Source organism: Neodiprion pinetum, chromosome 2 (genome assembly GCF_021155775.2).
Source record: "Neodiprion pinetum isolate iyNeoPine1 chromosome 2, iyNeoPine1.2, whole genome shotgun sequence".
Taxonomy (NCBI): domain Eukaryota; kingdom Metazoa; phylum Arthropoda; class Insecta; order Hymenoptera; family Diprionidae; genus Neodiprion; species Neodiprion pinetum.
In genome coordinates this window covers 29464616-29487533 of record NC_060233.1, presented here as the reverse complement: position 1 = coordinate 29487533, position 22918 = coordinate 29464616, and the positions used below count along the sequence as shown (strand labels likewise).

Sequence of the window (22918 nt, the reverse complement as noted above, 5' to 3'; positions counted from 1 at the left end):
AAATTCAGATTTTTTCATCAAGTTGTTTCCGAGGTCATCACAGGAAGTTTGTAAAAAAATTGACTTATCAATTCTTTCCAATAGAAGCACATGTTAGAAAAAAATGGGACACGGCAATTTTTCGTACCCATCGTTTGGATGTGATGTCCTGTAAATTTCAGATTTTTTTCATCAAGCCGTTTATGAGATCATCATGGGAATTTGTCGAGACAGGTGAACGACCGGCAGACCAACAAATCGAGAGATCTGTTTTTCGGATACTAGAGGTCCAAAAATGTGAAGATTCATTTAAATTAGAAAAATTCATTTTTGACCGAAATCAATACTTTTCCTGTATCAATATAGTGATGTAACGTAATAAAAGTAGATCAAAATCGAATAGGGAACGTGACAAAAATATCTCGCGTGTTGAGTTTTACCATGCGGATTTATTGTTTAAAAACAGACGTTAACGATTCGTAAACATGCAAATAAATACTTAGTACGAAAACAAATGAAAACTTAATCGAATATATAAAATAACTTGAAATTCTTATTTGATCATGTCATCGTGTATAAGTATGATACACACGTTATCGCTATATCTAATTACGGACAGTTTAATTTCATCAATGCTTGAAAACGCTTGTCCTGTTTTTCAATTGCTGGGAGCTGTTGGATTATACGGGAGAATCAATTTTTTGCTGAGCGTCTGGCACATTATATTCGGTACCTGCCTGTACAAATTTTTATTAATAATACCCTCTTTTTCATCAAATCGTCTCTGCACTTCTATAGGGATTTCGCCTCCGATACATTTACCCCGCATATTTTCCAGTACGTCGCAGAGAACTTGAATGTACCAAGTGCCTACGTAAAGATACATTATGATCATTTTTGTGGAAAAAACCAGCTGTTTGAAGTATTCAGCCAGACTCACCGTCACGTGGGTGCCTGGCTGATGGTTGACCCGATATCGTTGAACATAATAGAATGAAGTCGCGATTGTTGTCAACCTCGTTTCGTGAATATGTTGGGCCATCGAGCTTGATATCTGTAAAAAGTAAAGTGTCATGCATTTATAAATTGGGGTTCAAAGAAGATCTACAAGTACTCAAAAAGTAAAATAAAGTTGTCACCTTCGATTGTTTGGCATGCCTGGATAACTAGAATTTTTGGTTTAGTTTGTAAAGCATCGATGCAAATGTGTTTTTTAATTTTTTCTATGGTACAGCTCTTACCATCAGATGCGATTATGTGTCCTGCAACAAGTGAATAATCGTAAATAAATTACCGGAGTACCCAAATATTTTTGATTTCATTTTTTAATTGCACTTTATCGGATAATCACAGAGACTTCATAAAACAAAGCTTACCAGATGTGCCATGAGACAAAATAAAGACTGCAACACAGTCATATTTTTCTTTGGCGTCACACAATTTCTCATCCAGGGTTTGGTAAATTTCGTCTCTGGACAAGTCAAGGTACACGTGTGTGTCAAATCCAAATGTATTTTTGAACACTTCTTCTATTCTGTCACAGTCCACCTGTGAGCCTTCTCTATACTCATACTTTAGAATAACGCATTCATAATTAAAATTATTTTTATCAAATTAGAAAATATATTATTAAATTCCTGGACATAATTACTTCTATAGGACCAGTGAACTGCATTTGGTTGAAAATTATGGCCAGGCCTTTATTTATTACATATGAATTCGTCTTTAGATTTGATGAACCACGATTGATATCTAATTGATCGTGAACACATAGGTTTTTTTTCCTTTCTCCCTCATACATTTGTAATGCTAGGTAGGCACTACTACTCGACATATTCAGCAGTTTTAAGATTTCTAATATCCGTAACAATTCCCAATTATCTGTGAAAATGATAGATCAATAAATTTATCACGAAATCAATAATCTGATTGATATTCTGGTTAAATTGAAAATTTCCGGATGCACCATTCTAGTAAGTTCTTGGCCTCAAGATTTTGTGTCTAGAACGATGCTAATTCAATTTGTAATTGTTTTGATTATTGACAGCTATGGTTTATTTGCACATTGTTCTAAGAAGTCACAGCTTGTTTTCTGTACTTCAATATCAAAAATAAGCCACTAGGTACCTCCTGAAATGGTGATTAACCCCTTTTTAATCCACCATAGCAAGTGTATTTCTAGAAAATTTTCATCCATCCAAGCACTGCACCTGGGTGGATCTATTTGTTGATATATGCGCTGCTGGAGTTTGACAGCATCGTCTTTTGAAAGATTTTCAAACAAGTTATAAAAAGTTTTAGCATACTTATTAATTTTACAAGACATTCTTGTTATGTTTGCATGAAAAAAAGTTTGCGCGTCGTCAGGATTCACGCCTAACTTTAAAAGAACTTCGTTATTCTGTAGAAGGCATAACGCTTCCATGACCTTGTCGGGCCAATCCGTCACGTTGTTTTCGACCACAAACCGTGATATGCTAGGAATTCTTTCATCCACAGCACCGAGAAGGGTTTGGTAACCCGTCTGGTAGTGTTCAATCATCAAAAACACACAATGGACTTTCTCGTAAATGTCTAAATCATTATCAATCCTCTTCAACACTTGTATATTAAGCAAGTTTTTTGTTATTATTGGCAGCCTATCTTTCCGTGCAGCATCAAGCGTTGTCATCTTGAACAGGGTAGGATTCCAGAAAACTCTGATCCTTGATTAAAGTCGCAATAATTTTAGAACGGAGTTGCGATCTTAAAAAAGAAGAGAATAGAGGTAAGAAAGTCGGGCTTAAAAATTCCTATGTGCATACCTTAGACGTTTTAGATCTCATTGTCAATAGCGACTTGACATACCATGACATTCAACTGACACGGAATTCCAGGAAATTTTATCAGAAATGACTCATGTTATGTACGCTGTGGTTTATGTTTAATATGTTACGTATCCTGCCGATGACGCCTTTTTCGAATAAGAACACAATACATCCATGGAGAACCGCTGCATATGTTGGAACAGAAGAGCAGAAATCTGCTATAAATGTTGGGCAACCCTTTATTGTTATCACTTTGTCATGAATGGATTTTCGGAATCAAAACAGTAGTTAGTACTCACCGGTAGATCGTACATTATACCATCGACATATAGTATGTCGATAACATATACCACGTACGCGTTGCTAATTGACCGCCAATTGTAGCAGATCAGAAAGTATATTGTACTACTAGAGATAGTTTCGCATGTACAAAAAGTGTAGTAGAGGAATGAGAGAGAGAGAGAGAGAGGTATATGTCCGTCGTAAGACGTCTCTCTTGCTCTACACCTGATTGGCCGATATGTTTCCTCTCAGCCAATCAAATGCAGAATAAGAGAAACTGAGTATCCCGGGTATATATTTCGCTCCTCATCACTTCGGCTGCAGTTTCGCGAGGGACACGGTACGGGTAGCTACTTCCAGTATTATACGCATGGAGTCTATATAAGAAGACTGAACTCTTGTGGTGAAATTTTAGTAAGCAGATTCTGTCAATTCACCTGTCTCCCTAGAATTACACTCCACTAGTATATGATCCAAGGAGATCATTGATTGGAGACCGTTAAAGAGCAGGGTTGCCAGATAGATGGTACCGCAAGTCGTCAAAAGAGGGCGTACAAGTAGCTAAATGTAGCTAGCCTTTTACAATTTTACTATTTTATTTACGGTTTTATTGGCGAAAGATAAATTTTATTCGAGATTTACTCGGGTTGTAAATATATTGTACAGAACAAAGATCAGAACGTCTTCGTGTAATTTTGAGGGAATGTCGGTAATAACTTAAGTACATTTAATTGGCATTCGTTATCAATGCTTTGTCAACGTCTTACTTCATGGCTAATGGATTTTGGCGGGATTCGTGCCTTATACAGTGGTATTCGGCTACAAACAACTGACGATCGGTAGCATATTTTTCTTCTTGCCTCCAATTGAACGGATGGATCTTGGCGTGTCGGTATCGTATGGTTTTTATTTCTCGTTATTGCAGTGAAAAAAATGTGAAAAGTAGCCGCGAATATTCTGTTTTACATCTGCAATTTGTCGTGGATAGGAATGCAGGCCGCAGAGGTATGAATATAGCAGTCAAGTGGCACCACAAAGTTGTTTAGGCTATGAAAAATTCACCGAGTCAATTTTTATTCGTTGCGAGCTAAAGTCAGGTAACATTCGAAATTATTCACACAAGTCCCAATCCTCTCTCTGTACTCAATTTTCTAATTAAAATGTAGTCACCTTGAATCTTAGCAAGTGCAGTGCGTATTTAAGAGAGGGAGTTTTCTATATTTCCGAGGTGAAAAATTATGATTGGTTCTCCATCGGTGTTATTCTTTGCCGTGACAAGCAGTGATCATCTTTTCAGTGAACAAGTGCCGTTAAGGATCAAGCAATTTTGGTTCTACGATAGTCATCAATACTGATCATGTTGCGAATCGTTTAGTGCTAAATTTGTTCAGTGATAATTCCGAACGGAATATAAAATTTGTTGAGTGTTCTTCACAGGTATTTAAAATTTATTCATTGTTCTCCAGAGGCATATAAAATTTATTCAGTGTTCTCCAGAGGAATATAAAATTTATTCAGTGTTCTCAAGAGGAATATAAAATTTATTCAGTGTTCTCCATAGGAATATTTAATTCACGACAGAAAGGATTCACTTTACATGGTGAGGCTGGATTGATTGTCAAGATGCAGCATGAGTAAGTCACATGAATTTAAAATCAGTGATTATTTCTGACTGTCCACTATTTGAAAATGTCCAGTTATACCATGATAAAAGTATTCAAAACTTATACTTGGAATTTAGTTACTAATGGTCAAATAGCTCAATCTCATTGGTCGGTGAAATCTTCCCACAGTGATATTTTTGTTTGCGATGCTGGGGGCCAATGGACACAAAATGTGTACGTTTGAATTTTCAAAGAGCACAAGCATTAAAATCCGACCGTTCTTTGAAGAATCAACTTTCCGACCCAATAACAAATGCTTTCGAAACCTTTCCGAGTCACTGTCTCGATTATATGAAGAGTCTAACCTCGAAAATTCGTATCAACTACATCGCCGCCAGAAACAGTGACAGCTGAAAACTCGGGATGGTCAGCCTGCGCGAATAGCCGCTAAAACTCGCGCGTGCGCAGTTAATTTTCAAGTTTCAAGAGATCGTCCCGGCATAGGTAACAGCAAAATGTATTTGACGAATGAAATTTTTCTATTTTCTTAAAAAACCAACAAAACCCTGTTTCTATAAAAACATTTACGTGCTGTAGTTCTGTCACTGCCACGTGACCCGTTAGTTCCATTTAAGCTATTGGGGCGCTAGTGTCGATTTCGTCTGCTTCTAATCGACTCGCCGAGGATGCTAGTCAGCCATCCAGTTTAGTCTATGACCGCCCGGCTAGCGAACTTGACGGTTGACGTATCGCTCTGGCTTGAACCACGTGACACTTATGCCAGCCAATCCTGGGACAAGTTTACGGTCTAAACCACGGTTTTCTAGACTTATGGTCTAATTGTAAGTCGAATTTGCTGTAATTGTTGAGCTGAAATCGGGGCACAATGATTGAAATTCACACAATCAGTGGCGCGAAGCGATATGCTAGTGTCGAATGAAGTAGAAGGAATTCATATTATTACTGATTGAAAAATAATTCACGCCTCGTCACGTGGTTTATTTGTTCATTATTATTTACAACTGCACATTTATATGTATAACTATAGGTATAATATATGTATGAATGTATATTCCTCATTATATTTACATCGTCATTTAAAGGTCATTATTATATGATTATAGATAGAAATTTTATTACCAATTACGATTATGGCGCGTTTATGAATGGTTTTAACAATAAAAGCTCGACCTATGTAAACTACCATTGATTATCACTCACTGGCACGTATAAAATATACAACTGTATATTATACGTAATCGCGATGCTTACAATGTAGTATGATATATTACCTGAAAATCTACTACGACGTATAACATTCTTTCGATAAAAAACGATCCAGTTAATAAAATTATCGAATTAACATGCGCGTGATTTATGCCCGATATTCCCGATTAATTAGTGACTTCAGTCTTGGACTATAATTCTATAAATGATTACACAGTATAACGTATTAGGGTCTTTTCAAGTAAAAATCGGAAATACTAATTTTTCCTTTTGACACGAGTACGAATAAAATTTCAAGCAAGTTATGTATTGTTAAGTCAAATCTACACTGGCTTGAAATACAATATTTTCATTCATTGCTTTCCTATTTTAATTTTCAATTAATTCTGACCGGAAGTTGATGTTTCAGATGACATACTTCTAATAATCTCGGCTTAAGCCCATGTTACGCATTAAAAGCATAATATCAGACTAAAAGGAAGAGATTTGGTGGATCACATGACGAAAAACTGATACCGATTTTTTTCATTAAAATACCCTAATTATATATATATCCTCCTATACTTATATATTACGTATAATATGGCAAAATGTAATATGTATAAATATTCTCATCGCGTGTATAGCAAGTTTAGAAGGTATATCGATAAACTCAACTATAGGTATAAAAACAGAAATTCTCTGAATCAATTCCTAAATTTGAACAAAGTTACATCTATTATATTAAAATTGTATATTTATTTACCTACGCGAACGAATGGTGTAGTATTCTGCGAAATCCGCCTATTGGCAACTTCAAATATATATATATACGATGATATCCCTGGCTGCTTTTATGGCAATTTGAGGAAAACACGTCGATAAATTACAAGTCAAAAAAAAAAAAAGAAAAATTGCCAACGTACGCGTCAATATTTAGCTTCTTAATTGCATGAATATAAATGAGAGGAGACGACAAAAAAAACAAAGTCTGTAAAAGAAGACACTATCAAAAGTATGTTTTTTATCATTTGATCGTGCGATTTGACGGGGTATAATGTGAAAGTTAGTGGCAACCGCAGCTTTTAACGACCATATTTTTATACTTCTTTAGGATGACGTTGTTGTCATCCAAAAAGTAGAGAACCGATATCGCCGAAAGTTTTGTCGGCGCGCAACACGGCTTTGGAACTTTTCCCGGGGTTACCAGATGCACCAGGGTCTGCACTATTGCATGGTTGGTTGCATTCATGTGGGCGTTTAAAGGAAAGTTACATTCACCGCTGCAGTAGTAGGCATCGTAGCCATCCGGCGCAATGATCCAATCCTAGAAGAAAAGGAAAAATAGAAAATAAATAAAATATCCCACCTCCGAACGCGATTAACTATCTTATCGTCACGTAGAATAACCACTTGCTTGAGGCTGATTTCTGATTAATTACATGTTGTTTACCTGCCACTTCAGATCTCTGAAGTTCACGTAAAGCGTCTGTATCTTGCACGTTCTCGCGTTCGATTGAATCGAAGGATCTGAAATCAACAAGCACAAAATGAGAGGCGTGTTTTTTCACAAATTTCCACTTTGGTTTCATTGCTTCTTTTTGATTTACCTCAAACCTTTCATACATGAAATGTAGCAGTAGAGGGTGAGCAGACTGTTTTACAATTTTCGTTGTTCGTATGGAAATTGATATTGGATAGAAATTATTTAAAACATGGTTGGTAGGTCATGATGAATCTTTAGTACCAGTGTAAGGGTTACTTCTGTAGTCAACACTCGATGTGTCACTCTTCTTTCGCCGTCGAGCATCTCGTTTCCGTCTTACTCTCGCCTCGCGGATGCCCGAGCTTTTGAAAAACGCAACCATGAAGGGCTGCTTGTCAACATCACCCCTCGAGCCAACGATCCCAACATCCTCAGGTCTCATTTCGTGCACTAAATGAAACGGTAACAATAAGTAAATTAATTATTGCGGTGTAATCGTGCAAAGTTCAGCATTGTTTTTCCCCTTCCTGATCCGAACATTTATCCTGTTCTTCCAGGTGTAATAGAGGATTCAAAATAATGACGCACCGCGGTTGCTCGCAGCTGCGGCTAGTGTGTTTATTGGAATGGCTTAGGCGAACTACTTGTCGTGGCAGAATTTATTAATAGCCCAACCTTCATGAATATTTACTATTTATGAATCTGTACGATCAGCGCAAGTTTATCGCATGTATCTATCATGCCATTCACTTCGGAGTTATAGACAGACAGCCTGGCCACAATTTTTCAAATAACTATAATTATCACGATGTCGTACACGAACAACAAGCTAATCGGACTTCGCGCTGTACGAGTAACAATTTAGTTTCGTGCAGATTCTTGCACCCTTTGAGAATCGAGCCTTTCCATCTACGTGAAAAAATTGAATCACTACTTTGTTCAACGAATAAAATAATTCTGACCACTTTTTTTCAACCATCAATCCGAATCCCTTGAGAAAAGGTGAGAAAACAAACGTACCTACTCATGCGCAATTAGGCCGGTGATCGGCGATCGGCAAACCTGTAAGATTGATCTGAATCTTTACACGCGAGTGGAACCAGTTGTGGCAATTTGAGAAAGCTGGTAAATTGAGCAGAGAGGAATGCACGTTAGCGGTTTAACGATCGTGTGCAATGTATTAAAACGACACCTGCGACAACGATCGGTATTCCCGCAATTTGAACGAATTCCAAGCCAAAGCCATGCAAACGATGTTTCACACGTTCTCGTCGGTTTTGTTATTAAATCGCAGAACGTGGCGATTAATGTCTTTCCGCTGTCTTTTCTCCGCACGAGTATGGTCGCGGATTTAATCTATATGTGCAGCGATGCTGCAGGATCCAGTGGTCGTTAAACGTGTGCGTGAATACAAGAGCGCATACAAGCAACAAGTTTGTCTTTGCGCCGCGCCTAGATCCAGGAGTTCGTCTCTCCGGCTCTTCGGCTCGTTCGTCGTCTCCTCTCCTCGCCGCTATCGCACAACCGGTTTACAACTTTGATCATTCAATATAAAACACAGGATCTCAGCTTTCCGCATCATGGCTATACACAGTATTATACCTACACCTTTATTAATGCACGCATGCAGCAACAGCTACGACGGTGCAGGATGTCGCTTATGCTTGAACATTAACGCTATTCGCGTCAAGATGCGCATGATTCCATTCGTCTCTATCTATGTTTCAAACCACGCGGCTTTAACTATTCGCAATGAAGTAAAAACCGAATCGTAGACCGATCATTACTCATTGGATGGAAATTGTTCTCTTTTTTAAAACTTCTTAATCGAATATTACGAACAATTTTTACCTTCAAATTCTTGACAACTGGACTATGCACTGGATCATATCGATTTGTAAAGGCAAAAAAACGTATCCAAAAACGATGCAAATATTGTGGGATTTTTTATTTTTGACCATTGTCTCCACGTAATTTCGTATGCATAAAAGCTACGCTGAAAAAACAAATTGAAAGACAAAACTGCGTTACGCGCAGAAGCTTTCGAGAGAATTTCGAGGTGGGTGCGAAGTGCAGTCGTTGTAAACTTATATTTGCCCGGCAGCTGGGAGGTGTGATCGGTTTTATATTTAGACATATCGATAGCAAGAATTTAAAGCCAATCGCCGTTGGCCATAATAATTCGACCGGCGTTACGTATACGTTAATATATCCAATGGGCTTATTACATGCCTTTGCATAATGATATACAACGCTCACGAATGGCGGTAAAAGACCGGGCCGGACTTCCATTGATCTCTTATTTAATACACGTATTTTTACTCACCGGATCGATCGGCTGGATGTACAGACAGGTACAGCCCTCGATTCGCCTCAGGATCGTTAACCCAGTGCTGGAGAGGCTCGCTAACGTTTAGAGTCAACCAGCCTTCACGACCGGTTGATGTATTCATCGCATCTACGTACTGCAATTCCCGTTCCCTGCAGCGTGCAAACCATCGATACGTGAAAAAAAGATGCGGTAAACACGCTTATGATAAACGTTTACTTTTCAAGAACAGTTTTTGGATTTTGTAACAAGAAAAAAACATGTCGGCCTCTTCTCGTTTTACCCTTGAATTAATCCGAACAAATAAAAGGTAGAAGGAAAAAAAGGTGGAATCAGGAAACCCGTAGTAAATTAGGAGAGAGTCAGAACTTTGTAATATCTGAAAATTAGAGATATTTTTTCAATACTTTGAAATTTTGTGAAATTTTATTTGTCCCAGATCGTCAGCAAGAAAATAAATAAATTTTTACCCGCCGAAAATATCGTAGCTGCCGTAGTTTTTGAAAATTAACTTGTTTTTACGTGTCAAGTGTTTGGATATTGAAACCGAGGATACGTAGGCTGCACGTTTCAATTGAGCCCTAGCGTCTCTAAAATACAGAGTGGCTGGTTCATCTCCTCGCGAGTAATTTGCCTCAATTACGGAATAGCGTTTCCTGTGTCTACCCGTAACTTACTGACCACCGTAGCTTTTCACCGAACACGATACAAGTGATAATACAAAGTAGACAACAAGAGACGGTCATCCGCTCGAAAAGTCGTGTTGAATCGTCCAGCTGTTTAAGTGAATAATTTCGTTATACTGGAATTAGCAAATGAATCGTGAAATATTGGAACCATCCAGACAAATTGCAGTGATTTCGAAACGACAATGAAATCCTGCAGGTAGGTAGACGAAGGCTCAAGGTATACCGAAGCGACTGTTGATGCCCTGTGTTTTCGGACCCAAAAATCTTCTGTTTTAAACCTCGGGTCCCCCTAATTAGGGTCAGAATGACGTGGCTTGGAGAAACGGTACGAATTCCACATTGCAAGGCCACACAGGTATAGGATAACAATGCGCGGGATCGGGAATACTCATCGTTAGCGCACAAATTACACTGGTACAATGTATGTCTAATGATAAAAATTTTTGCACTTTACCCGTCTTCGGTGCGCAGCACTCTGTACGCCGTCACAACGTAGGAACCTTGTTTTTTTTTATTTTTCAAATCCGGACTCTGGTAGAGCCTCAATTCAGCGCCTATTATGGATTCTCCCGGCGGTACTTCCGACACGTCGAACCACAGCCTCTTTCCACGCTCGTGACGAACCCCGGCCACGTGGTGATCTGCAAAATCGTTATTTATACAGGCGGTGTCGGATAATTGACGAGAAATTTTTACCTTTCAACGAACAAAACGCAGCTCGTCGTTCATCGGTTGCTTAATTTTCTCTTCATTTGCTCAAGCGGCACTGGGTATAATAAGTCAAAATACACTGGTCGGTTCTCTTTGTGAAAAGAGCATAACTGCCTCAAGATGTGCGAGATTGAAGTTAGTAATGTTGATAAAATCATCCATTATTACGAAAAATTTTGGGATTATCTGAAATTTAGTAAACTGCGTACTTCGTAAAGCAAAACGCGCTTAAATTTCGAAAGCTCGGTTACTCTGAAATGATTCCTTAGCTGCAAAGTGGTAATTTTTTTTTGTTTTTTTTTTTCTTTAATCAATTTTTTGTTACGTTAATTTTACCAACTTCAATCTCGTGACAAATCACCGTTTTACAATTTCATGAGATTTCGAGTTTGTAAAATATGAGTACGTTTCACTTTATCGCGATTCAATCGTGTATCTCAACGGATCCTCAAGTTGCCAAAGGACAATTTCTGTTAGACTAAAAATTTGTCAATTGTAAAAATCGTTCGTTAATTTAAGTGAGAAATACACTTCTATAACATTGTTATCTTCTGAAAATTTTCTCAATTCTTTCTTGTTTCTCTTCCATTTTTCCAATCCTACAACGGACAATATTTCCGTAGGGCATTAAAAATGTTTTTTATAAAAGCTGCATCTCCGACTGTGAGATGTTCATCTATCCACACGCTTATACCCGATTAACCCATAGAGATGGACTTACAGCCGATGGGATAGCGATGCAGGAGCGTTACTAACAAGCACCGTATCCACATAATACACACATCTACCAATTTCGTGCAGCGTATAACGCGAGGATTGTTTTAAGATGCTCCGGCAGCATTTTCCCGTTAATCTTGGTAGCCTGTTTCTCTTCTTTTTTTCTCTCCTTTTCCTCTCTCCGTTCGTCTTTCTCACAAGACAAGATGAGTCAATATAATCTAAATTCTAAGTAGGACAGCGGGAGGGACCGCAGGGGACCGAGGGCCGTACAGGGCCCAGGTAAGAAACCTCCCTCGAGGCCTCATCGACCCTCACCCTCCTCGGAATTGTTCGATGCCGCATGTTAAAAACAAGCGTTTCAACTCCCCCGTCTTTGCCGTCATTTACAAAATATTCGGACCACCCGGCCGGGACGACTCGATTACTAAAAGTTATATCGCTGCTCATTGTCTCAGAAATCTATTATTAGTAGGAGGCACGAGAGCGGTGAAAAAACAAGAGGAGTTACAAAAAGTAAGAAACGATGCGTAATAAACTGTCCGATATATTTACAAGCTACGATCAACTCGACGTCAGACTTCCAGTTCATGTTGCATAATTCATTGGGAAATTATTGTCAATGCATCGAGTATAGGTATAAGGCACAAGATTGCATGGTGATTATTTTTCAGGACCTACTTTCGAGGCACCTACGGTGTTAGATGAAATACTATTATTATTCCGCTGCTGCTGATAGTGGTCAGAATTCCCTTCCGGCGTTATTCTACGCTCAGGTATAACAAATTGTAACAAACACGTGAATACGTCGAATTAAACCGTTTCTAAGATTGCTGTTATACCAAACGTGAGAAATACTTTTGACTCGTCGCTGTTTTATCGTTTGAAAATTTTCATGCCTAGCTCACGATAGGGAACGTGACTACGTGCAGTGTGCGTGTAAAGTATAATGGTGAAAAATATCCTGTTAATCTATATTAAATGAACTATACGAGTATATTTCTATAACATTTTACTTTCTGTCTTCATTGATTTCTGGACGATATCGAATTTCTCAATGCGTACAAATCATAGGGCAGAAATTTTGCAAACAAGATTCAAAAGCTTTTTACTGATTTCGAGGAGAAACGATGTTTCAGCGCATCACGCGGAATGTCAATTATAAATTCTTACTCGGTGACGCGAAAAGAGACAGAAAGAGAGAGAGAGAGAGACAGATAGGAATGTGAAGACGGAGAGAAAAAAAAATTGACAAACATGGCCATCACGCGCTGACATTTTTTAAACGTAGGTACTGGACGACGATCTTTCCCATCATTCTCGTCTCGCCAGATTATCATAAATTGATGAATACTTCTTTTCGCATGGAATGAAGTTTACAGAAAAATCTGAACATTAAGTAGAAATCTGTTTATTAAATATTGCCGAGAGTCGAACAAGGCAGCCGGAGAGTTTGGTGTTAAAAATATGCAAATTCGTATTTCTCGCTAACGAAATGTCACAGGAGTGTTATGTATGATGTACGTCCATGATTGCGTATTTATCAGGGCCGTGAGCATCTGCATGATTTAAAAACACTTACTCGACGTGTACGGCGTAACCTAATGAACACGTCAAATTAACGGGGCTGTCGAACAATTTCGAAACGAAGAAACGCTACTTTTTATGTCTACAATATTGTTAAACTATCTCAAAAATCCCATAGGAACAAACTAGTTAGTTTAATGTTGTTATATTCGAATTTGGTCAATCATGTATTCAAGTTCAACGATGTTTCGACTGACAGGAAATTAATGTAACTTAGACCGTGTTCAAATCACTCAATGACCAGACCCATCATCATGTGCAATCTGCGTTGTAACGATTCTGAAGTAACGCAACTTTCTTCTATATATAATAATTTTCCCAGTTTTTGTTTTTCTCGCGTTGATTTTCGATTGTTGAAACATCCCCTAATATACGTAAAACACTTTCAGTATTCCGATTTTAATATCGGGTGCAATTGACGGACTAATCAAATCGACAAATCGTTGAAACTGATTGTAGGAAAATACAGAAACGCGGCGGGAAATACAAGTAATTTTAAATTTAAAATTAAACAAGGGCTTTGACGCGAATTGATTGACAAAAAAAAAAAAATTTCCTTCCTGCCAAATTTTGCCGCTGTTCCTGTTTTTTTTTTTTTTTTTTTTTCTTATACTCACTGTGCGCAGCAAAGCTCATTATAACATCGCTCTGGTCAATTGCTCTGAGGTCTTGTCCGCTGAGATCAAAGTGCCCGCGGTCTCCTTCGGGTTTTACGGTAGACGACAAGTCCTGATCCTCCCCCTCGCCGAGGGTGTTCCTGTATATGTCGAGGAGAAACTTGGGCGCCGATCGTTTCACCTGTGGCGGATGTCCACCGAGTCCTCTGGGCCGATCGGGTAGCCCCAGGAGGTTCAATATCTCGTGTTCAACTTCCTGTCTTTCGCGCTGCGTAACTACCCGATGTATAACCGTCTGGTCGAGACCATTGTCGACGTAAAGTCCGCTCAGACGTCCCTCCGAGTCGCCGATTTCGGTGAAGAACAACAACAACAACGACGAGTACAACGCGACGATTGACAATTTACCAAAACGGAGCATCTTCGATCTCGTATGAAGAAACAAGGTCGACTCCCTCGGCAGAGTTGCGCCCTGCGCCGGAATTTGAATTTCTCCCGCCAATTTTCACACCGCTAATCAGTATTATCACTCGATATTTTTCTCTCTCTTCTCTTATGCACTGCGGGAAACGTGCCGTTGATGTTTATGTTTATCTTTATCCGGTCCGTTTTACTGTCGTTTTATCCCCGTTGATTCGCTTTGTTTCTCAATGATTTTTCGCCTTTCGCTTTTATCGAACTTGTTATACTATAAACAATTTTTCCAACTCTCACTTGCACGTATTTATTTACTTAATTTCACGCGTCTCTTTTTTCCGTACAGAGCGAAAGCAGTGGTGCAGCGTTTCCTCGTTCGTTCGTTCACCATTTAATTCCTCGTGATCACTCCGCAGGCAATGCTAGTGCCAGTCTGCTTGTCTGGCCCGATCGCCAACCTGCCTCTCCGTATAACTTCTCGCAAGGCCTCGGGCTCAGGGACGAAATAAGAGGTGGGGTTCCCCCTACGCCTAATGCTCAATGGCGTTGCAGCTACCCTGGAACCCGACTTCGGTCTCAAGCGAACGAAAATGAATCACAGAAACTGACGAAAAAGACAAAAGACGTGTTGAATTTTTCAAATATTGAACGTGTTTGTCATTCGTTGACATTCGCAATCAGGTCGGTTTTTATAGGACCATTTTTCTTCAGTATCCGACGCTGGTAGACCAAGATTTAACTAATTTTTGACACCCGAGGTGCTTGCACGTCGATCATGTCCTTTCAAATCACGACAAATTATGCTTCTGGAAGCTTTCTGATTTTTCCTGAACGCAGATTCCGGTTCGCTCAAAGTTAATTATTACGCGTATACATTCAAATATCATATTCTCCGAAATGTAGAATACTAATCAAATTTGATTATAGCTGAAACACGCGCGCTTCTGAAACACCATTTTTATGTCTTAACGCTACATTTTGGACATCGGTGTTTTTCTTCTCCTTTTTTTTTAGCATAGTTCAGACCTGCTTCCGAACCTACTTTTACACCGCTCATCTTAAAGTTCAAATTTTCGTACGCTTATATTTCCGCATAAATTTGAATGGTTTCTATCTGGGTTTCTGTTTACTGTTTCATTATGAATAACGTGTAGCGCAAATCAGAGCAATTAGAGCTAAAAAGAGAGCTTTAAGATTATTTTGAACATGTTTCTGGTTGCATATTTACGCGTGTTTTGTTGTTGATGTTGTTGTTGTTGTTGTTATTGGTGTAGGACCGTTTCTCGAAGAGCAGGACGGAGAGCGAAAGATAGAGAGAGTAATGTTTGAGTGAAAGTATTTATTGCGGTACGGGATATGCCGGGGTTCGATCAAAAATTCAAGACATCGTGCAGAATGGCACAAAAACGGCGGTTATAATTGAAGCCATCAAATGGCACTGATCAGTTATAAAGCTGACAACTTCTTCGAATTCCATCTCGTAACTTGCTTATACCAGAAGTACAGTAGCGTATGCCGTAGTAGCGGAAATGTTGTGAAATATAATATCCTTTTAATGAAGAACGCATACAAATGCAATTTTTCAAATATTTGATGCTGAATTGGGACAATATATAGATAATTGATATTTATTCAGTCTCTTGTGAATCATCGTGTAAAAATTGATATGTATTTTTTACCAGAACGGTAGATCTAAAGAAGGCTGTTACCACCGATCGTTGAATGAATAACATTTTTACTGACGGGGACAACTAATTAGACTGATGTAGCCAAAGTGTGTGTATGTGAAAAAAGCGGACTCGATAAAATACATAAGCAACGTTTCATTATTAATTATGAAATGATTTATTGAGTCATCATTTAAATCGTTGGAAAACTTGCGATGGGGTCTAAAACCGTGATTGCTTTGGATTACTGAACCGTTCTAATGATCGCCGGAAGCGGCAAATTGAATGTAAATCACGAAAATATTGATTTGAACGATATTACGAGAAACGCGGGCTGTACAAGCTGTCGTCGGTGTTCAAACACCGTGATAACATTGTAAAAAACAATAATTGTACGGCCCTGTCGAGTCGACACCGACGTGGATGCTAGGTAATACGGGATGAGAAGATTCTCCTGCCGAAGAGGAGGCTCGCGGAGGAGAGAGAGAAAGAGCGAGAGGAGAGGGGCAGGAGGATGAGAACGGAGAAAAGAGAGGCGCGGAGAGGCAGGTAGGGAGGCACGAGGTAAAGCAGGGAGCACCGTCTGTTCACGTGTAAGAAATAACTAATAAGATAAACAAGTATGTACGTATATACATACGTACCTACGCACTTATACACGTAAGTATGCACGAGAGCTGGAGAAAAGCCCGCGGGCAAATTCCCGACTACGAGTATTACATACGTATGGAATTCCATGTCGCGTATATGCATGCGTGTATTCGGCATATTTGAACGAACGTTTCGTACATATGCGAGAAATCGACGTAACTGCTCTGCACGGTGCTGCACGTTCGCCTCGCCTTGGGGTGATCGTTATTAAATCTTGATTAACGATACTCGGAGTCACCGATTTTCCTCAGCGGCAGCGCGCCTGCTTGCGCACAAAAACGGTGCCGCAAAGTCTGCGCCAACCAACAATTCCCAACTCGCATGTCTCTTGTAATAAATTTCTCGCTCTTCGAACGGCCGCACCAGACTGCTTGCCTCTGCCGCAGCCCGACAACGGCGACGATGCACGTATAGTACGTACGTACACGTAACACCATACCAATGGTCATAACTCGGACCGGTTATACTTGACCCATGCGTTTGCTGGACCAACTCCTACCGAAATCAAGTCTTGACTCTCGTTCACGGCGATCTAGGCCCTCCTTTACCGCATTCTTTTCTCCGTGATTAATATTGGTTTTCTTATTGTAGCTGATGGGAAGCAAAGAATTCTTGTCCCGTACCTCTTACTCGTATGTCTTCGTTGTCTTCCATTAGAGATATCCTATCATCGTTCGAACAAATTCCAGGAAATATAACATTCGGCGTAGATAAGAATCGGTGAAACATTTCAACATTTTCCATAATTCCCGCGCTTTTCTTTTATTCATCTAGTTACATTGCATAAACTTCTTTACATACTATAAAAGAAAATGGAAAATAAATGGGCTGGTCACAATGCCAGATGACAAAAATTTCGGAATAGTTTCACAAAAAATCCAAGATATTTTTTTACTAAAAACAAGAAGAAACTTAAATTATTCGATTAGAACACTGTTTATCGTTTTCACTTTTTGTAAGTAGAAAATGTGTTTGGGTCAAGAAATATTTTTATACAAACACAACTTGGTTTACCTATATGTATAGTTTAATGAAAATAGTTTTTTTTTGCAATCGCAAACATTGTACAAGTTATACAATGAATCAACTTTAACATACTCCAGCTTCTTAATTTATAGTTGGAGAAGAACAAAGAATATGGCGATAGTTAACGAAAGTTTATAGCACTTACGCTAGTTTTATTCAAAATGAAATTGATTCGAATTATCAGATTGTAATTTGTCAAGTGCATATGATAACTGTAGTCTAGTTTGTTTATTACACAACACGAGATTGTCATCAATTCAAATTCTTCAGCTAGACACAACGTTCATTTCACATACTTTTCCATAAACTTTCGATGGAATTCACTTCTTAACGAGTCATTTATGAACACATCCCGCTTTTTCTCAGGTTCTGAGCGTGCACAATTCTTGAAAACCACATCATCGTCCCACCTCCTTCTCACTTTCATGTCTGTACGGCCAGGCTGAGCTGAATAATTGAGAAGTGGGTTACCGGAAAGGATGTTTTCCATGCGTATCCGCTCCTCCTCTTGTCTCTTTTCTATTTCCTGGTAAAAAAAAAAATGACAATTTATAAATCAACAAATCAGTGATCGCAGGGAGAGAGAATTTATCTCTATCCAGGTGCGTTACTTTTTTGGCTTGATCGGCGGCACGTTCTTTCTTTATGCGCTGAAGTTCAGCAAGTAATGCGACTGTGTCATCCTCATCGCTGTCAGAATCGGAATCGTCTTCGTCCAATGGATCGTCGGCATCCAAACTAGCTGCTGGTACTTGATCGATTTTCTGTCTTTTCGCTGCGACAGCCGAACCATCACGATTTGCAGGTTCAATCATGCGACGGTTCGACGCCTTCTCTTTTTCCCGCTCACGTTCATCCAACTCTTTGCGGAAATCACGGCTTCTCAACTCATCTGTTGTTCCCTGTCCGTACTCTCTGTGAAGACAATTTTTAGGTTATGTGAACTTTCTGGTTATGACGCGATATATTGAAAAAGCACACGAGGACAGAGATAAGACACGCGAAAATGGTATCTTTGCACTTGTACTGTTACCTGTATTTCAATTTCGTGTGAGACGGCAGATCTCTGCTCGAGTATTGTTTAGAAATTGCGCTCAAATCCTTCTCTCCGCGTCCCTGACCTCCGCGCGCTGGCTCGAACGTCGGCCTCGCAGCTGTAGTCATTTTGAAACCAGAGTATAACGAGCCTGCGAATCCCTCGGGACGATGATAAAAACTACTTTAAAACACTACTCAGATTCTAGTTTACACTTGGCTATTTTTTCGCATACGCTATTGACGTATGTACTTGCTGTGACGGGAGCAGTAAATTTTGGTTTGGATTTTGTGCCATGAACTATGAAAAACGACTAACGTAACACAGAGGGGGCAGTCAACAACCACCGTCTCCGCTACCTGCACTCGTGTGAAGTTGGCGCTGGTCAATTTGTCAGATATTACCATGGAGCATATACTACTGGAGATAGCTTCGCGTGTACAGAAAGTGTGGCGAAGGAGTGAGATAGAGCAGTTATGCCGTGTACAGCCTGTCTCTCTCGCTCTGCAACCTGGTAGGCCGATACGTGTCCTCTTGACCGAAATTCGAATTTTAAATTTATTTCTAGGTGACTGGTTGGACGGATCCCGAAAAATTTTTTATATCCGAACTCAGTAAATGGCGCATGTTCAGAAAATATGAACATTTATTTTGAGTCACGGACGCAAAATCGCTTGCTTTTATAAAAATTTCGTCCTCGCTATCGGACAGTTCGTCGTATTTCCTTCAGAAATCATGCAAAAAATTTCTCAGAACATCACGGGGCTGGATTTTGGAGGGGGGTGGCCACCTTATCATGGTCACCGAAAATACTTAGTAGTAGTCTTTTTCTTACTCCCTTTACAGTAAGTTTAATTGTGAATTTATCATACCTATGTTGACCGTGTCTTCAACTACTTGGTTTTACAAGTATCTCTGGTGTATGTGCATGTATATACGCAAACATATCTATAAGATATGTGATCAATGAACCAATGAATCGATAAAGAATATATCCCATGGTGAAATCATTGATAATGCATTTATTTAATTTTTATCGATAGACGGAAAAGGAAAGTGTTTTTGTTCATCCGGTGGACACAGATCGTATCTCGATTGTTTCTTCGTAAAATAAATGAATAAACAATCTTGTTCAGTAACGTTCACTGACAACTTACAGTGGTAACGTTCCGATACACGGATATACACCTCACCTATGCATTCACACGTTTATCTCGTCCGTACGGGAATGTGAATATAAACCATATGACACCGTTGTGACTGCTTGTAAACAAATGTCGTGACAAGGCAAGCAAAGGTGAAAAAATCAAACAATTTGGATGTCACGTGTCAAGTTGAGCGTACGCTATTGGCTAAAAGTTCTCGATTCAAACATTAAAATCCGTTGCCCGTTCAACACGAAACCGCAGCCAGTTGAGCACGAGTGATCAAGAGAAGTGGCGTTGGGTGTACTACGTGCCTTATAACTGTGATTTTAGGTGATTTCTAAGTGTTATAACTTTACCGGACTGTGGCTCGAATTACCCGGAACAATAGAGATGTCTAAACATGACAAAAACAACTTTACTCCCAATGTGATCTACGATGAAAATATGTACAGGAAGGAGCTACATAAAGGGTCGTTTCTTTGGGAAGGTGAGTCTCGATGAATATCAATCAACGTTTCTCTCTGCTCTCATATCTCTTGCATCCTTTGCAAGACGAAAAATAATTTAATCATCGATCGCCGACTTCGAAGGCGAAGTAAAAAATGGGTAGATCCTAAAGCCATTTTAAGTTATTGGGGATCAGTGGATTGAAGGCGAATTGATCAACCCAGGTTTTGAACAACCACTCTCGGCTGTTATTTGACCTAAGATTGACAGAAATTCTCATTAATTCTTTCGAACAGTATTGCGGGATAACCAATTTATCGTCATTTTTTTTCTAAACTGATCGTTCTTTCGTATTACACGTCAATTTAAATCTTGTGTTCATGCTTTCTCTGTTCCATACAGCTAATTACACTACGTTTTGTACGTACCGTCAATAGTCCTGATTCGGCATTTAGCAATGTCAAATTTTCGAACACAGTTGAGAGGTCATATGTCACCATAAAGTATGTTGTTGATTTTCTGATGTGCCCAGAAATAGACGCTCTAAGAAATTGATGTTATTGCCGGTGGATTAAGCCCCGCAAAAGGTGACTTATCATACAGCTCTCAGTCCAGCGCCGCGCTTTTACACGTGTGTGTGTCAGTGTGTGTGTGTGTGTGAAGACGGCATTCACATAAATTTTGTTTTTTTTTCGGAAAATCAAAAAATGTGGTATCTACAATAAACTTGAGAATGGTTCTCTTTGCGCATGTGTCATGGTTTCGCTGTCACGAGCGTAACAGAAATTTGTGTGAAAATGAAAATGCTAAATGTTTGTATACGTGTAATTATTTTTTTTCGATTTTGAAACAAATCAAGTCTTCAAATGTTAAGGCTCATTTTGATAAACCAATATTGCGACAAATATTCTTCTACTAATCTAATATTACCGAAAAATATTACTCGCCAATAAAATAACGGCCATATAGGGGGGATAAACAGGGTAGAAATGCATTTTACGAATATCTGAATGATATTTTATGGATAACTAGGTACGTATACGAAAATGCATGTATTACCTAATTTTTCACAAGAATATTAGATTTTTCATTTAAATAACTAATTAATTGAGTAAAATAAAACATTGCTTGTAATATACTGCTTTATAAAAACGAGCCTTCTGAAATTGATTTTATAAAATCGTTGTTCAATTTACATCACTTTGAAAAACTTTCACGAAATCAATAAGAACCTTGAATATTCGAAATTTGTTAACGGATTACGGAATTGCAATAATTTTTACTGTAAATTAGCGATGCTTAGTAATCTCACAAAGGCTAATTAAACAGTATCAAAGATTGAGGCGCACTCGAGGCGAGTTAGTACACAACGCATGTAATTAAACCGTGGTTTTCAGGAAAAACAAGTATCGGAGAAACTTTGTATCTTGATGTCCAGCGGTATCAGAATTCAAAATTCCCGTGTATGCACGGTTATTTTTTTCAAAACTCCCGTATATTCGTATATAATGATTTCTACGGCGTTAGTGTGTTCGGATGATATGATCAACATTCGACGGTGTGTAAAACTGATGAATTCAGGTAGAGTCAAAAATATAGAAAAATCAGAAAATAAAATATTCACAATATCGAATTTTTCAAATACGCGAAAATGTATTTCATAGAATTTCAAAATGTAGGAAGCCGAAGTACAGAAAAGTCAAAACGAAAAGTAAAGTATAGAAAATCAGAATACAGAACCGTCAGAATACGGATGTATTCTTATTCGTTGTGATAACTTTACCGTACAGCTCTCTATACTCTAACCTTCCTACATTTTGACTTTGCTTTGTGTCAACTTTCTATGTATTTTGAAAATTCTAAAACTGCAGTGATATTCCGAAGAAATATTCATTTTTAACACTTCGTTTTTCACCGAGTGAATATAGAAACGGCAATTTCGTTGCGAATTTCCGGCTGCTTTGGGAAATTCTCGTATTTTCAAGAGCCCTTCAAAATTCTCGTATAATTCCCGGTTTTCCAGGAATTTCATGCTGCCGTATGGGCCATTCCGCGTCAACCGGATCAGTCATCTCTCAGATATTTTTTTAATTTGGCATGTGGATTGTGTGGGAGGAGTTAGATTTTTGTGCCAAAGCGCGAATCTCATAATGCAAAATTCGATTTTTTATTAACAATAACAAATTAGACTCCCATTTTTTTCAAAAACTCATAACTTTGGCAAAAAATTAGATACAATATATTTTTTTTTTTCAAATTACGCGGAAAGCTCCATAGAATTTAAAAAAAAATACGAAATGGTAAAAAAACGTTGTTATCAATTGTTATCACATTCCTGAAACTTCACTTATCGCTTTGAGCAGGCCTTGTGAAGGTACAGTATTTTTTTCAGATTCTTCAATCATGTCCTACATCGTGAAAATGACTCTAAAATAACGCTGCGACGCCACCGCAGGGTAGCGGTGGACGGCAACCGGCCGCCCGCCATTACGTAGAGACTCGGCGCGCCGCA

The 22918-nt window shown here is 38.8% G+C and overlaps 4 protein-coding genes across 8 annotated transcripts in view; 1 reads left to right on the top strand and 3 right to left on the bottom strand.

Moving 5' to 3' along the window:
* The window catches only part of LOC124213273 (sodium channel protein Nach), a 38283-nt gene that overhangs the window by 13588 nt on the left and 1777 nt on the right, over positions 1-22918 (top strand). The window lies entirely within an intron of this gene.
* On the bottom strand, positions 409-3204 carry Dredd (Caspase-8 Dredd). 5 transcript variants are annotated; one of them, XM_046614432.2, is made up of 9 exons: positions 3086-3188; positions 2827-3004; positions 2107-2724; positions 1631-1860; positions 1356-1551; positions 1221-1241; positions 1119-1145; positions 920-1033; positions 409-849 (listed from the first exon to the last, which is right to left on the bottom strand). In XM_046614432.2, exons 3-9 carry the CDS (start codon positions 2648-2650, stop codon positions 638-640), a joined length of 1344 nt encoding a protein of 447 aa, XP_046470388.1. In that variant the 5' UTR covers positions 2651-2724; positions 2827-3004; positions 3086-3188; the 3' UTR covers positions 409-637. The 5 variants fall into 5 exon arrangements, with proteins under 5 accessions (XP_046470388.1, XP_046470384.1, XP_046470387.1 ...); XM_046614428.1 differs by having other exon boundaries at positions 1119-1241; positions 2827-2971; positions 3086-3204; XM_046614431.2 differs by having other exon boundaries at positions 1119-1241; positions 2107-2684; positions 2784-3004; positions 3086-3187.
* On the bottom strand, positions 5640-14984 carry gbb (glass bottom boat). The gene is made up of 6 exons (XM_046614433.2): positions 14015-14984; positions 10837-11023; positions 9691-9845; positions 7626-7814; positions 7332-7408; positions 5640-7205 (listed from the first exon to the last, which is right to left on the bottom strand). Exons 1-6 carry the CDS (start codon positions 14433-14435, stop codon positions 6945-6947), a joined length of 1290 nt encoding a protein of 429 aa, XP_046470389.1. The 5' UTR covers positions 14436-14984; the 3' UTR covers positions 5640-6944.
* On the bottom strand, positions 17989-19163 carry c12.1 (spliceosome-associated protein CWC15). The gene is made up of 3 exons (XM_046614434.2): positions 18809-19163; positions 18387-18690; positions 17989-18301 (listed from the first exon to the last, which is right to left on the bottom strand). The coding sequence occupies exons 1-3, from the start codon at positions 18937-18939 to the stop codon at positions 18059-18061; spliced, it is 678 nt and encodes a 225-aa protein (XP_046470390.1). The 5' UTR covers positions 18940-19163; the 3' UTR covers positions 17989-18058.